This window comes from Triturus cristatus, chromosome 8 (genome assembly GCF_964204655.1).
Source record: "Triturus cristatus chromosome 8, aTriCri1.1, whole genome shotgun sequence".
Taxonomy (NCBI): Eukaryota; Metazoa; Chordata; class Amphibia; order Caudata; family Salamandridae; genus Triturus; species Triturus cristatus.
This window is the reverse complement of record NC_140591.1, coordinates 1,672,304,503-1,672,320,089: the sequence shown is the minus strand read 5'-3', so window position 1 is coordinate 1,672,320,089 and position 15,587 is coordinate 1,672,304,503. Positions and strand designations below refer to the sequence as shown.

Below are 15,587 nucleotides of genomic sequence, written 5' to 3'. Positions count from 1 at the left end.
TAGCGGCTCCTCTTTGCTTGAAAGGGAGAGACCAGGGGTGTAACACAGGCCCCCGCAGCCCCCACGGTGCAGGGGGGCCCCAAGTTCCAGGGGGGCCCCTCCGTACAGCACTCGGTCTGCAGAGCTCCTGAATGAGCCCGGAGGGGGCCCCTCCATGTGCCTTGCAGGAAGGCCCCCTCGAGTTTCGTTACGCCAGTGGGAGAGACCACTAAGATATGATGCACTTCTACTCTCTCACGGTGCAGGCTCTGAAGCAGGTACCCTTGCGCTATGGTGCACAGGTGCCTTTGTTGCAGGCAGGATTCACCTCTCCTACACACACCAATCCTTAGAAGCATATTCCTCCCTCTATGTGGGCTGCAGAAAAGAAAGGAGGAAGTAACAAGGAGAATGAAAGATATTTCTCTTTGTTAAGTCTCTCTTAGTTAGGGGCACCATTTTGCTTCAAACCCAGGTTTACTACTTTTAGTAAATCCGGGTTTGCATCAAGATATATGGGGGATGCATTCAAAAGCCCTGTTCGCCCAAGTAACACCTACCTGAGACAGTGCGATGCAACACAGGGCAAGGCTCTGAATTTGTGACAGCCTTCGAGTCAAAGATCCTCTCACCTTTTTTCTGCTTTGTCCTGTCTTTGATGTGTGGTGGAGACAGCACTGACCATGTCAATGATGACATTAGTCATGCTTCAAAACTCCTGAGATGCCGTAGAATATTTGCTGCACCTCAGACACCCACGGAAGGTAAATCTATGGGTGAACATTTCCTGCACATAGATGTATTCCCACATCTAGGCATACATCTCCCCCTAAATGTAATTCTGTATTCAGGAGATTGAACCTAGTAGTGAGAGTATCCACCTACCCATCCACCCTGTGTAAGCAGGTGGGGATAGAAACAATTCAAAGTACAACTATGGAATCACCACAGGGCCTACCTTACCCCTCATAGATTGGACAAAATGTATCCGCAAACACAACACCATTGCCCTAGATGCTACACAGTTGGCGCTGAGCTAGCACACATGTTGTGGTCCTGCCCTCATATAAGGGGTTTTTGGGACTCGGTCAGAAGGCTCATTTCTGCAGCCATACAGAGGGACATAGCCAATACTATGGAGGAACGTATCCTGGGCCTACATAAGTCCCCCTCGAACCACAAGGTACAATACAGATTTGCGAACCTGTCGTTCATTCTAGCGATACAAGCCATCACTATGCGGTGGAAGTCCAAGAAACCACCCCCATACATATGTGGCATAGCGAAGTGATAAGGTGAGTGTAGGAGAGTAGGGTCTGCTATCCTATGGTCACCCCAAATTTTTGCTTTTTGCTTCACTGGTTTTTGACATATTGAGGCTGTGGGCCTGCCAATCAGACCCCCAGCCTGCTGTTCTCTCTACTAAATTAAAACTATGCACCCTAGGTGCATAACCAATTGGAAGTGGATCACCCTGTCAGCCCCTGTACCAGTGTACACTAGGTACCCAGGGCATTGGTGTACCCAAGGCCTGCCAGGGGCTGCAGCATGCATTATGCCACCCCAGGCTTGGCCTAACAATCTGACACAACTGGCTGATCACTCAGCTGGGGTAAGTTGGTGTAATCACCTCTTACTTAGGTGTAGTATACCTATACCTAACCTTAAATGGGACACCTGGTAACCTATAAGTCACTCCTATGGCAGGCCTTAACAATCCTGAAGGCAGAGTGCTTGGTTCCATGTGAGATGGTGCTCTGGCATGAGCTGAGCCTGTCTGCAGTGGTCGGAACAACTTCCTTCTACTGTTTCCAGATATCGTCATACCATATACTCTTAAGTGCATTATGAACCTCGCGGTTAAATGCTATCTTTGGTTTGGCTTTATCAAAACATGTCGAGTAAGGTGTCATACGAATTGGAATACTAACCCCTCGCCAATTCTGGCGACGGGGTTAGCATTCCACCCTTCTAGAGGGACACGACATGTACAGTACCTGAAACCCGGGTAAAATCAGACATAGCCTCAGCTCCACAAAATGGATGCTGCCACCACAGACACAAGTCTGCCCTCCTGCTGCTGGGAGTCCTTCCAGCTTGGGAGGTGTGGACAAAGGGTTTCCTGCCAGGGGGAGGTGCGAGCACCACCCCAGACAGGATTTTGTGTATTGGTCAGGTAGGGCTTGAAAGAAACCAGACATGCCTGTGGCTCACAAGGAGCCTCGGGGCATATGCCAGTTCAAACCGGTCCTGGGGCACACCAGTCCCGGGCCTGGGGCGAGCTGGACAAAGGATTGGGGGTGTAACCACCCCCCTTCCTGGTCCCACCCATAGGGAGGGACCTAGCAGGTAGTCCGGCCCCTAGAATCCGAATAAAGGTAGGAGCTGTGTCCTAAGACTTCAGACATCCTGGAATCAACTTGAAACTAAGAAGAAGACGGGAACTTCGACATTCTGCTGCACAGAAGACTGAAGAAAATCTCCCCTGTGGTCAGGGAGTGACCACCTTGCTAACGCAAGCACCATCCAGCGAATCACCGTCTGCTTTGCCGCCGCCTCCCGCCGGAGCCCGAGCCCAGAGACTGACAAGACCTGGACCTCCAGACCTCTCACCGCCCGATCCACAGTCCCTGCAAAGAGGAGACCCGTGGAGGCACCGAGACACGTGGAGCCAGCCATCTTGGAACGACTACGACAAGCTGACAAGTGCAACAACCGAGGCTCCCTCCAAGTTGTGCTTTGGGTCCTGAGAAGCCCAACCCTCGAGCAGCATCTGCACCAAAGGTGAGCCCTCCAGCATCTCCACGATCTGCGTGGGGCCCTTCTGCATTTTGCCACTCGACGCGCCTAACCGGTTGCTGGCCCGCTGGCTAGTGGCCATCTTGGCAACGAAATCTACGACAAACACCGCTGGTCTGGTTGCTCCAGACTGGCCCTTGCTCCCCTCCAAAGGAGCAATCCCTCTGACCTTGCTGGTCAGAACCAACAGCTGATTTCCGAATCCTTCTACAATTGCTTTTGCCAAGGCTTGTTTGCTTCGATCAAGTCGCCGACACCGCCGACAGCGAGAGCCTGCGTGGGACAGCTCGTGAGCCGACTCCTGGACGTCGTCGACCTTCAGGGACCACGTGGCTGCGGAGACAAGCTACCCCTCATCACCTGTTTGCACCCGACATCGCCTGGTACCCACCTGGTGCCACGCTGGTCACTGGCTAGTGACTGTGAACACTGTCCCCTCTGCTTACAGGTCTTCAACATCTCCGATCCACTCTTGGATCCACTGCATCTCTTCCCGACCGACCGCCTGCAGCATCTTTGTCCCAGGCTCAACGGAACAGATAGAAGAAACCCGACGCACTTTGAGGCCTATGCACCCGCTTCCTGTGGGTGAGGTAAAGCTGGTACTCCGGTGCCCATGTGTAGTAATACATCTCTAGTGCCTGTGTTCCAAATCTTAAGTTCCTAGGTCATCCGGAAGATTCCTTTTGCAGTAACTTTGTACTTTTTACGCACCCATTGAAACCTATGGGAGCCCGCGTGTGACTATTTGCTCTGCACACGCCACCCGTGGACCTCCTGGTCACTAACTGACGTTAGCTCCTTGTAGGCCCAGCGATTCTAGAGGCCCTAGGCCTTTTCCCTTTTCTGTTCGTGGTACTTATACCACTATTTTAGTATATGGTTCGAGTGGCCACCAGGGCCTATCCATATAAAGTGCAACTTCTGTGTATTCTGTGATAATCTTGTTTGACGATTTGTGCTCCTGTGCTCATAAAGAGACTAGGGGTTACTTTGAGAAATAAATACATATATATTTTGAATATATATCTGTGTGGTGTCCTTTCATTGGTATAAAAGGGGGTTACTATTGGTAAAACAGCTTGCTTAACACGCATCACGAGTTTAGCCTCAAAGACTGCTTAGCCTACGCTACCACTAGGGCAGCTAGTCTGAAAAGGTTGACTTACAACCACACCATAAGGGTTGCTTGGCATGGTACAAGGTGATCACTTTAACTAGTGAGCATCATATACCAGGCCAACTTCTCACATTGGTGAGCAGCGGTTGGATTTGAGCTTGCTGTGTTTTACCATTGTAATCTCTTGGTTACCAATTGAAAGATCACATAGGTACCGGTAGGTACATATAAAACAAGATTAGATATACATAAGTTCTACTGAACTTAGTTGTTGTAGAGCAAAGGGAGTAGCACACCCTGACTACAACTACTAGATAGGTTTAGTAGGTAAACCCAAGTGTAGGTAGATTGCAACACATCCACCCACACTTAAGAGCAATGGCCGGGGCAGAGGGGTCCACTGTACCCATCTCTGTTGAGAGTGACCCCCAGAGGGCACCATCCAGCTTTGCTACCCTTAATCAGAATGAGCTCAGGCATTTGGCAACTCTTAGAGGCCTTAAACAGCCCAAGAACCCAAACTCTGCTGAGCTCAGAGAGCTCTTACAGAATGATGAGAATCAGAGAGCACTCAAGAAAGCTTCCCAGTTAGCCCCCTTAGGGACAGGAACAGGAGGCCCCCCTTCTAAAGATGCCACTGAAGTACCCCTTCCCAATAGTCACCCCTTAGATGGGATGCCTACCACAGAGGATGAGAGTGAAAAGGATACTGACAGTAGTGAGGATGAAGGGAGAACTAGCCCAGTGCCAAGTGTTATACTTGGCCCAGCTAAACCAAGGCTATTGGGGACTGACAGTGGGTTCAACCCACTGGATCTCCCCAGTGGACTTAACACAGGGCTGGGAAGGCAAAGGAATCGCTCAGGTGACTCCAATGCTTCCCATGGCTCTAGAGGCTCTCAAGGTCACTCCAGGAGAAGGATGACCACCCCTCAGAGGAGGGAACATGAGGCCAAGATGCAAGAGGCCCAGCTGAGGATCAGGAAGCAGGAGCTAGAAGTAGCCCTGATGGAAGAGAAACTTAGCAAGGCTAGACAGCATAAAGAGAGTGGGTCTATACCCACTGGTGGCAGCATTGTCCCTAAGGACAAAGATAGGGTCTTTGATAATAGGAACCTGTCTAAGGTTGTGCCCCCCTACAAAAGTGGGGATGACATCCACAAATGGATAACTGCTCTTGAGAGAGCCTGCAAAGTACAGCAGGTTCCTGAAGACCAGTGGGCAGCAATCCTCTGGCTCTCCTTTGAAGGAAGAGGCAGAGACAGACTCCTCACTGTTAGAGAAGAGGATGTCAGAAACTACAGAGTCCTGAAGAGTGTTCTGGTAGATGGGTTAGGCTTAACCACTGAACAGTACAGGTTAATGTTCAGAGACACCCAAAAGACACAGACTCAGGACTGGTCTGAATACATTGAATGTGCCACTAAGGCTTTGGAGGGTTGGTTGCTGGGAAGTAAGGTATCTGATTTTACAGGATTGTATAATTTGATGATGAGAGAACAGATTTTAAATAACTGTCAAAACCAGCAACTGCATCAACACTTGGTTGACTCTGATCTGACCTCTCCCCAAGAATTGGGAAAGAAGGCAGACAAATGGGTCAGAACCAGGGTTAAGCAAAAGAACCAGAACCAGGGCCAAGGGGGTGATCAGAAGAAAACAGACCAAAAGGGTGGAGATCAGAAACCTAAAGACCAGAAGTCTTCAACAGGGCCCCAAACTACTGCTAAGGAGGGTGGGTCCCAACAGTCCAAGAAGAAGAAAGAAGGTCAGAAGAAACCCTGGTGCAATCATTGTAAAAATACAACTCACTGGACTAGTGATTGCAAAAAGGGTGGAGCCCCCAACACTGTTGCCCCTAAGGCACCTGCTCCCAGTACTACTGTTAGCAGTGTTGGTCCCCAGACAAAGGGTGTAGTGGGAATCACTATGGGAACTGAAGGAGATTCTGACTTAGACAGAACCCTTACACAGGCAGTCTTGATCTGTGATGGGGACATTGATTTGTCCCTGACTGTGAGCCCCAGTAACCTGGGCAAGTACAGACAGACTCCTTTAATTAATGACAAAGTGGCTCAAGCCTACAGGGACACATGTGCCAGTGTCACTATGGTGACACCAGGCTTTGTGGATCCTGGACAGTACATACCAGGTGAGAACTACCTGGTGACCAATGCCAGCAATGCCACTACTTCACATAGTGTGGCAGTTGTTAACTTCTCATGGGGAGGGGTAACTGGCCTCAAAAGGGTTGTGGTTAGTGCAGACCTCCCAGTAGAATGTTTGTTGGGCAATGACCTAGAGAGTTCTCTATGGTCAGAAGTGGAGTACAGGACTCATGCAGAGATGTTAGGTATATCATCACATGTCCTTGCTGTGACCAGGTCACAGGCCAAAAAGTGCCTCACTGAACCTCAGGTCTTGGATCCTGGAACAATGGACCAAGTACCTACCAAGAAGAAGAACAGGAGGGTCAAGGCTGTGCCTTCCCCCCTGCCTCAGAGTGATGATCAGCCTTCCCAGGAAGCTGATCTAGAGGACCCTGAAGGAACTGTCCCTGAAGAGCTTGAACCTGATCAGGTTGAGTTTCTGGGGACAGGGGGACCTTCAAGGGCTGACTTGAGGCAGGCTCAGTTATCCTGTCCCTCTCTTGAACCCCTCAGACAGCTGGCTGCTGCTGAGGCTGCTGGGAATGCTCAAGGTACCCATAAAGTGTATTGGGATGAAGGGCTCCTTTATTCAGAGGCTAGAGACCCCAAGCCTGGTGCAACCAGGAGGTTGGTTATACCTCTGCAATTTAGGGGCTTCCTTCTTACCTTGGCCCATGATATTCCTTTAGCAGGACACCTAGGCCAGAACAAGACCTGGGACAGACTTGTCCCTCACTTTCACTGGCCTCATATGAATGAAGATACAAAGGAGTTTTGTCGCTCCTGTGTTACCTGCCAAGCCAGTGGCAAATCAGGTGGCACAACAAAGGCCCCCCTGATACCACTACCTGTGGTGGGGGTTCCCTTTGAAAGAGTGGGAATAGACATAGTGGGTCCCATGGATCCTCCCACTGCATCTGGGCACAGATTTATACTGGTGGTAGTGGATCATGCCACCAGGTATCCAGAGGCAATTCCCCTTAGGACCACTACAGCTCCTGTTGTGGCCAGGGCCCTGCTGGGAGTATTCTCCAGAGTGGGGTTTCCTAAGGAGGTAGTATCTGACAGAGGTACCAACTTTATGTCAGGATACTTGACAGCTATGTGGAAGGAATGTGGTGTCAACTACAAGTTCACCACCCCTTATCACCCACAATGCAATGGGCTTGTTGAGAGATTCAACAAGACCCTAAAGGGTATGATCAAAGGATTACCTGAAAAGCTCAGGCGAAGATGGGATATCCTTCTACCCTGCCTTCTGTTTGCTTACAGAGAGGTCCCACAAAAAGGAGTTGGCTACAGCCCCTTTGAATTGTTGTTTGGGCACCCTGTGAGAGGCCCACTGTGTTTGGTGAAGGAAGGATGGGAGTTACCTCTCAAAAAGCCTAAGCTAGACATAGTGGACTATGTACTTGGTCTCCGCTCCAGGATGGCTGAGTATATGGAGAAGGCATCTAAAAACCTTGAGGCAAGCCAGGCCTTACAGAAAGCTTGGCATGACCAAAAGGCTGTCTTGGTTGAGTATCAGCCAGGACAGAAGGTATGGGTGTTGGAGCCAGTGGCCCCAGCAGCACTCCAAGACAAATGGTCTGGACCCCATACAATCCTGGAAAAGAAGGGAGAGGTCACCTACTTGGTGGACCTAGGAACTCCCAGGAGTCCCCACAGGGTACTCCATGTTAACAGGCTTAAAGCATATGTTGACAGGGCAGACATGGGCTTGCTCATGGCTACAGATGAGGGACAGGAGGAAGAGAGTGACCCTCTCCCAGACCTGTTGTCTCAGAACCCTGAAGATGGCTCAGTTGAAGGAGTGACCCTTGGAGGCAACCTCACTGCCCATCAGCAGACTGAATGTAGACAGGTTCTACAATCATTTTCACATATGTTTTCCTTGATACCTAGTCAAACTGACTGGTGTACCCATGTTGTGGACACTGGTGACAGTCTGCCTGTAAAGAACAAACTTTACAGACAACCTGACCACGTCAGGGACTGTATAAAGGCTGAGGTACATAAAATGCTGGAATTAGGTGTCATTGAACCCTCAGAGAGCCCCTGGGCTAGCCCAGTGGTTCTGGTCCCCAAACCTCACACCAAAGATGGCAAGAGAGAGATGAGGTTCTGTGTGGACTACAGAGGACTCAATGCTGTCACCAGGACAGATGCACACCCTATTCCAAGGGCAGATGAGCTCATAGACAGACTAGCTTCTGCAAAGTTTTTGAGCACATTTGACTTGACAGCTGGCTATTGGCAAATCAGGTTAGCTGAGGAGTCTAAGGCCAAAACAGCATTCTCAACCCCAGGTGGGCATTATCAGTTTGTGGTGATGCCCTTTGGTCTGAAGAATGCACCTGCCACCTTCCAAAGGCTGGTGAACCAAGTCCTTACTGGGTTGGATGACTTTTGCGCAGCATATCTTGATGACATTGCTGTCTTTAGTTCCACCTGGGAGGATCACCTGATCCACCTGAAGAAGGCTCTTGAGGCTCTGCAAAGGGCAGGCCTCACTATCAAGGCTACTAAGTGCCAGATAGGGCAGGCAGAGTAAGGTTGTGTATTTGGGCCACCTTGTAGGTGGGGGCCAAGTTCAACCACTGGAGAGTAAGATACAGTCCATCAAGGATTGGTCCCCTCCAACCACCCAGACTCAAGTTCGAGCTTTCTTGGGCTTGACTGGGTATTACAGGAAGTTTGTTAAGAACTATGGGTCCATTGTGACTCCTCTTAATGATCTGACATCCAAGAAGATGCCCAAAAAGGTTCAGTGGACAGTAAGCTGTCAAAAGGCATTTGATGACCTGAAGGAGGCCATGTGCTCTGCACCTATCCTGAAAAGTCCTGACTACTCCAAAGAGTTTATTGTCCAAACAGATGCTTCTGAGTTGGGTGTGGGAGCTGTGCTGTCACAACTTAATGTAGATGGTCAAGACCAACCCATTGCTTTTATTAGCAGAAGGTTGACCCCCAGAGAGAAGAATTGGTCAGCTATTGAGAGGGAGGCCTTTGCTGTGGTGTGGGCCCTGAAGAAGCTGAGGCCATACTTGTTTGGCACTCACTTCAAGATTCAGACCGACCATAAGCCCCTCTTGTGGCTAAATCAGATGAAGGGTGAAAACCCCAAACTGCTTAGGTGGTCCATTTCCCTACAGGGGATGGACTTTACAGTGGAGCACCGGCCAGGTACTGACCATGGGAATGCAGATGGTCTCTCCAGGTACTTCCACTTAGGACATGAAGACGAGACTGGTCAAGGCTAGTTTAATGTCCCAGCGTTTGGGGGGGGGTTGTGTAGGAGAGTAGGGTCTGCTATCCTATGGTCACCCCAAATTTTTGCTTTTTGCTTCACTGGTTTTTGACATATTGAGGCTGTGGGCCTGCCAATCAGACCCCCAGCCTGCTGTTCTCTCTACTAAATTAAAACTATGCACCCTAGGTGCATAACCAATTGGAAGTGGATCACCCTGTCAGCCCCTGTACCAGTGTACACTAGGTACCCAGGGCATTGGTGTACCCAAGGCCTGCCAGGGGCTGCAGCATGCATTATGCCACCCCAGGCTTGGCCTAACAATCTGACACAACTGGCTGATCACTCAGCTGGGGTAAGTTGGTGTAATCACCTCTTACTTAGGTGTAGTATACCTATACCTAACCTTAAATGGGACACCTGGTAACCTATAAGTCACTCCTATGGCAGGCCTTAACAATCCTGAAGGCAGAGTGCTTGGTTCCATGTGAGATGGTGCTCTGGCATGAGCTGAGCCTGTCTGCAGTGGTCGGAACAACTTCCTTCTACTGTTTCCAGATATCGTCATACCATATACTCTTAAGTGCATTATGAACCTCGCGGTTAAATGCTATCTTTGGTTTGGCTTTATCAAAACATGTCGAGTAAGGTGTCATACGAATTGGAATACTAACCCCTCGCCAATTCTGGCGACGGGGTTAGCATTCCACCCTTCTAGAGGGACACGACATGTACAGTACCTGAAACCCGGGTAAAATCAGACATAGCCTCAGCTCCACAAAATGGATGCTGCCACCACAGACACAAGTCTGCCCTCCTGCTGCTGGGAGTCCTTCCAGCTTGGGAGGTGTGGACAAAGGGTTTCCTGCCAGGGGGAGGTGCGAGCACCACCCCAGACAGGATTTTGTGTATTGGTCAGGTAGGGCTTGAAAGAAACCAGACATGCCTGTGGCTCACAAGGAGCCTCGGGGCATATGCCAGTTCAAACCGGTCCTGGGGCACACCAGTCCCGGGCCTGGGGCGAGCTGGACAAAGGATTGGGGGTGTAACCACCCCCCTTCCTGGTCCCACCCATAGGGAGGGACCTAGCAGGTAGTCCGGCCCCTAGAATCCGAATAAAGGTAGGAGCTGTGTCCTAAGACTTCAGACATCCTGGAATCAACTTGAAACTAAGAAGAAGACGGGAACTTCGACATTCTGCTGCACAGAAGACTGAAGAAAATCTCCCCTGTGGTCAGGGAGTGACCACCTTGCTAACGCAAGCACCATCCAGCGAATCACCGTCTGCTTTGCCGCCGCCTCCCGCCGGAGCCCGAGCCCAGAGACTGACAAGACCTGGACCTCCAGACCTCTCACCGCCCGATCCACAGTCCCTGCAAAGAGGAGACCCGTGGAGGCACCGAGACACGTGGAGCCAGCCATCTTGGAACGACTACGACAAGCTGACAAGTGCAACAACCGAGGCTCCCTCCAAGTTGTGCTTTGGGTCCTGAGAAGCCCAACCCTCGAGCAGCATCTGCACCAAAGGTGAGCCCTCCAGCATCTCCACGATCTGCGTGGGGCCCTTCTGCATTTTGCCACTCGACGCGCCTAACCGGTTGCTGGCCCGCTGGCTAGTGGCCATCTTGGCGACGAAATCTACGACAAACACCGCTGGTCTGGTTGCTCCAGACTGGCCCTTGCTCCCCTCCAAAGGAGCAATCCCTCTGACCTTGCTGGTCAGAACCAACAGCTGATTTCCGAATCCTTCTACAATTGCTTTTGCCAAGGCTTGTTTGCTTCGATCAAGTCGCCGACACCGCCGACAGCGAGAGCCTGCGTGGGACAGCTCGTGAGCCGACTCCTGGACGTCGTCGACCTTCAGGGACCACGTGGCTGCGGAGACAAGCTACCCCTCATCACCTGTTTGCACCCGACATCGCCTGGTACCCACCTGGTGCCACGCTGGTCACTGGCTAGTGACTGTGAACACTGTCCCCTCTGCTTACAGGTCTTCAACATCTCCGATCCACTCTTGGATCCACTGCATCTCTTCCCGACCGACCGCCTGCAGCATCTTTGTCCCAGGCTCAACGGAACAGATAGAAGAAACCCGACGCACTTTGAGGCCTATGCACCCGCTTCCTGTGGGTGAGGTAAAGCTGGTACTCCGGTGCCCATGTGTAGTAATACATCTCTAGTGCCTGTGTTCCAAATCTTAAGTTCCTAGGTCATCCGGAAGATTCCTTTTGCAGTAACTTTGTACTTTTTACGCACCCATTGAAACCTATGGGAGCCCGCGTGTGACTATTTGCTCTGCACACGCCACCCGTGGACCTCCTGGTCACTAACTGACGTTAGCTCCTTGTAGGCCCAGCGATTCTAGAGGCCCTAGGCCTTTTCCCTTTTCTGTTCGTGGTACTTATACCACTATTTTAGTATATGGTTCGAGTGGCCACCAGGGCCTATCCATATAAAGTGCAACTTCTGTGTATTCTGTGATAATCTTGTTTGACGATTTGTGCTCCTGTGCTCATAAAGAGACTAGGGGTTACTTTGAGAAATAAATACATATATATTTTGAATATATATCTGTGTGGTGTCCTTTCATTGGTATAAAAGGGGGTTACTATTGGTAAAACAGCTTGCTTAACACGCATCACGAGTTTAGCCTCAAAGACTGCTTAGCCTACGCTACCACTAGGGCAGCTAGTCTGAAAAGGTTGACTTACAACCACACCATAAGGGTTGCTTGGCATGGTACAAGGTGATCACTTTAACTAGTGAGCATCATATACCAGGCCAACTTCTCACAGTGAGGTAGTGCAGAAAGTGCGTCGCTAAGGCGAGAAGAGGCCAGGGGATTACGTAAAACCCCGATAGCATTAGAGTGGGATACAATGTTAGAATCCTTAAAAACGCAGGAGGTGGATGTATTGGAATCTCGCAGCAACTCACAATAATGCCTGCAGATCCCAAGAACCTGTATTGTACACGTTACTACTACCCCGATGATTGTATTTCACTGACTGAGGTTGAATAGTGCGAAGTATTGTTTCATTATTGACATCGTTTTATAAATGGAAATGTCAGTTGGACTTTGTGTGGACAACCACTCTAAAGGTTATATTTACATGTATATAAAGAACTGTAGGGAGGGCGGAGGGTAATTTGGTTGGGAAAGTTATGTTCTATTATCGCAGACTGTGACACGATGGGACGAGAAATGCATACCCGGCTGGGTAGACATGGTCACCCAGACAATGATATGGATGTGTTTTTCCTTGCTTGGCTGAATTATCCACAAACTGTTAGGATAGTAGGTAAAAAATGCTAATGACACCCGTTTAAGATGCACAACAGTTTATTGCACATGCCACAATTACTATGACTACAATGCTGAGTATAACGTCCCATATGTCTAAAGCATAATAGTACTTGTATTGTATAACATGAAAAACTGCTAATAAAATTGCATTTTTTTTAAAAAAAACTATGGAATCACCACTAGTAACAGAGTAGGCATTTCTAGGCATGAATCAACCAAATGTAGACCTACACAGCAAAGACAGAGATCTCCACCTGGGCTGTGTAGAACTACACATGGAAAAGAATAGGGAACTAGACATCATCTGAGGAAAAGACTAAACACCTGCAAAACATACTATGGGGAACACATAAATAGAGCTGGAACCCTATGCTCTGGTGTCTTATCTTTGAACTGCAAGAGGGTGTGGAGTCCAACACCTTCTTCAACTGTGTTGGGTGTGTCTTAGCGCTAGACTTGGAATGAATCATTTTAATTCTCTCTCCTTAGCAATTGTCAAATTTCTAATTATCTATATGTGTGCATCTATTATATATATATTTTTATTATGATGATTTGCATAGCTGTCAACAGTCAGGGACAAGGGAATATGACCACATGTCCCCATTGTTGACCACACTCAAGTAGATATAGATTGAAGAAAGTGAAATACTGAAGCAAACATGTACGACCTACAGAACTCTGCCAAAGGCACCCAAAATATCCAGCACAGAAGCCAAAGACATCTGGTGGCCAACACACCCTCAGACACTCACATAAACTCCGACTGGAAAGCACAGCTTTCAAGCAGCGCTTAATCTGAGCCGGTGCTTGCAGGTGGGTCTCTAAAAATATTCATTGTTGGAGACCCGGACTTATGTTTTCAACCTAGTCCTTGACCCAGAACTACAGACAAAACAAGTAGAAAAAGGGTGAAAGGGGAGGAAAGCGACAAAAAACGGGTAACATAAGGAGAAGGAAGGGTGAAAAAGAATCTGCATTAGTGAAATAAAGAGGCTGAAAGTGTGTGCTGGTGTATGGAAGAGGCATGAAAAAGACTGGAATTCAGAAGCGAGCTTCTGGGAAAATGTTTGGGCCTGTGCACTTATTTCCTTTTAACAAATGAAGAACTGCTTTCAAGAAAGAAAAACTATGAACCAACCATTCTCAGGAAGTCACTTAAGATATGCCACTCACTCTTAGGGGCATATCAGCAACACACGGCGATAATTATCGCTCAGCGCTCTTAGCGTGAGGATGCTTATCGCCGGGTAACGTGGATTTTTATCGCTGAGATAGCGTGCTCTTAGCAACGCTTAGCTCCTCAGCGATACAAATCCTCACGCTAACTGCCTAACGTGAGATTATCGCTGGAAACCCAGTGATAATCTCACATAGTGTGGCGTTAGCTTGCTGACAGGGACTCACAAACCTAGCCATGATATCCATCTTCCATAGGATATCATGGCTAAGTCAGTCCTGAAGTAGGCGCAAGGATAGTAGCGATAACAGGGGTTATCGCTACTTTTCCTGCCGCTATGCTTCATAGCATGGAGCTTGATGATAGGAGACATGTCGCTTAGCGACATTTCTCCTGTCATGTTAGGTCAGGAACGCCCACTTTGCATCTCATTAGAGATGCAAAGCTGGGCGTTAGGAATCCCCACGCTAATGCAAGGTTTCACGCGTTAGCGTGACCTTGCTAATTAGGCGATAAAATTATCACCGCTTTTCGGCCGAAAACGGCCGCAAAAGCGGCGATAATTTTTCATCGCCAGCTTGTAAATATGCCCCTTACAGTCACTCAGACCTACGAGCTTCTTCAAGCCTCCGAGAAGTAATTAAAGTCCTTTCTGTTCCAACCTTACTCTCCCCCAGCTGGCTCCACTTCCCAGATTATCCTATCGTCTCATCACTAAGGGCATGTGTGTGCTTTTATAAATATAGCGCCTCGTTCTGCTCATCTCCCTTCCACCCACCTTCCTTACAAGAAGCATCTATGTAAGTCAGGTTCGCAACTTATAAAACTGCTGATAAAAAGAAAGAAATAGAATTGATTTTAGAACCACATTTATTTGAGCAAGAGGCAATTATAATTTAAAGCTGATTCTTCTGTTTTTAATGCCATATCATTTATACATGATTTTTTAAGTGTTGTGAACAAGCCATCTCACCAGGGTCAGTGACCTCGCCTTCAGAGCAGAGAATGCACTCGAAGCAGCACACGGGCTTCCCTTCCTTCGCTGCCTTTCTGTGCCCAGGAAGACACGTTTCACTGCACACGGAGTGTGGGACCTGCACAAGGAACAGATAGAGAATGTTGCTGTAAAGGATCACAGGTGAGATGCAAAGGTGCACGGAGAGAACATTACTACGAAGCTTTGTCCCTGTGGAATCTCCATTCAAGGCTGAACATTCAAGACAAGGTTTACTCTTGGAGAGTGGTGTAGAGTAGACAATCACACACTTAAATGACACATAATGACTGGTTGCCCTAATAGCACTATTACTTTAGAGAGTGTAGGACTTTTATTTTCTGAACAAAAACAAGACAGTGGCACTGCGCGCGAATGCTTCTACCCACACGGCAGTGTGCGCTCTGCATCAGGTCCTGGTGTAAATAGTGAGGCTTCTACCCAGCGCGGGAGTGTGCGCTCTGCATCAGGTCTTGGTGTAGATTGTGAGGCTTCTACCCAGCGTGGGAGTGTGCGCTCTGCATCTGGTCTTGGTGTAAATTGTGAAGCTTCTACCCAGCACTGGAGTGTGCCTCTGTATCAGGTCTTGGTGTAAATTGTGAGGCTTCTACCCAGCACGGGAGTGTGCGCTCTGCATCAGGTCTTGGTGTAAATTGTGAGGCTTCTACCCAGCACGGGAGTGTGCCTCTGCATCAGGTCTTGGTGTAAAGTGTGAGGCTTCTACCCAGCACGGGAATGTCACTCTGCATCAGGTCCTGGTGTAAATTGTGAGGCTTCTACCCACACGGCAGTGTGCGCTCTGCATCAG

At 49.1% G+C, this 15,587-nt stretch overlaps 1 protein-coding gene across 1 annotated transcript in view; it reads right to left on the bottom strand.

Moving 5' to 3' along the window:
- LOC146808561 (vomeronasal type-2 receptor 26-like) overlaps window positions 1-15,587 on the bottom strand; it is a 58,239-nt gene that overhangs the window by 37,008 nt on the left and 5,644 nt on the right. The window contains exon 2 of the mRNA XM_085624009.1: window positions 14,759-14,879. Within this exon, the coding sequence (XP_085480135.1) occupies window positions 14,759-14,879 (121 nt within the window). The remainder of the gene's footprint in view (window positions 1-14,758; window positions 14,880-15,587) is intronic.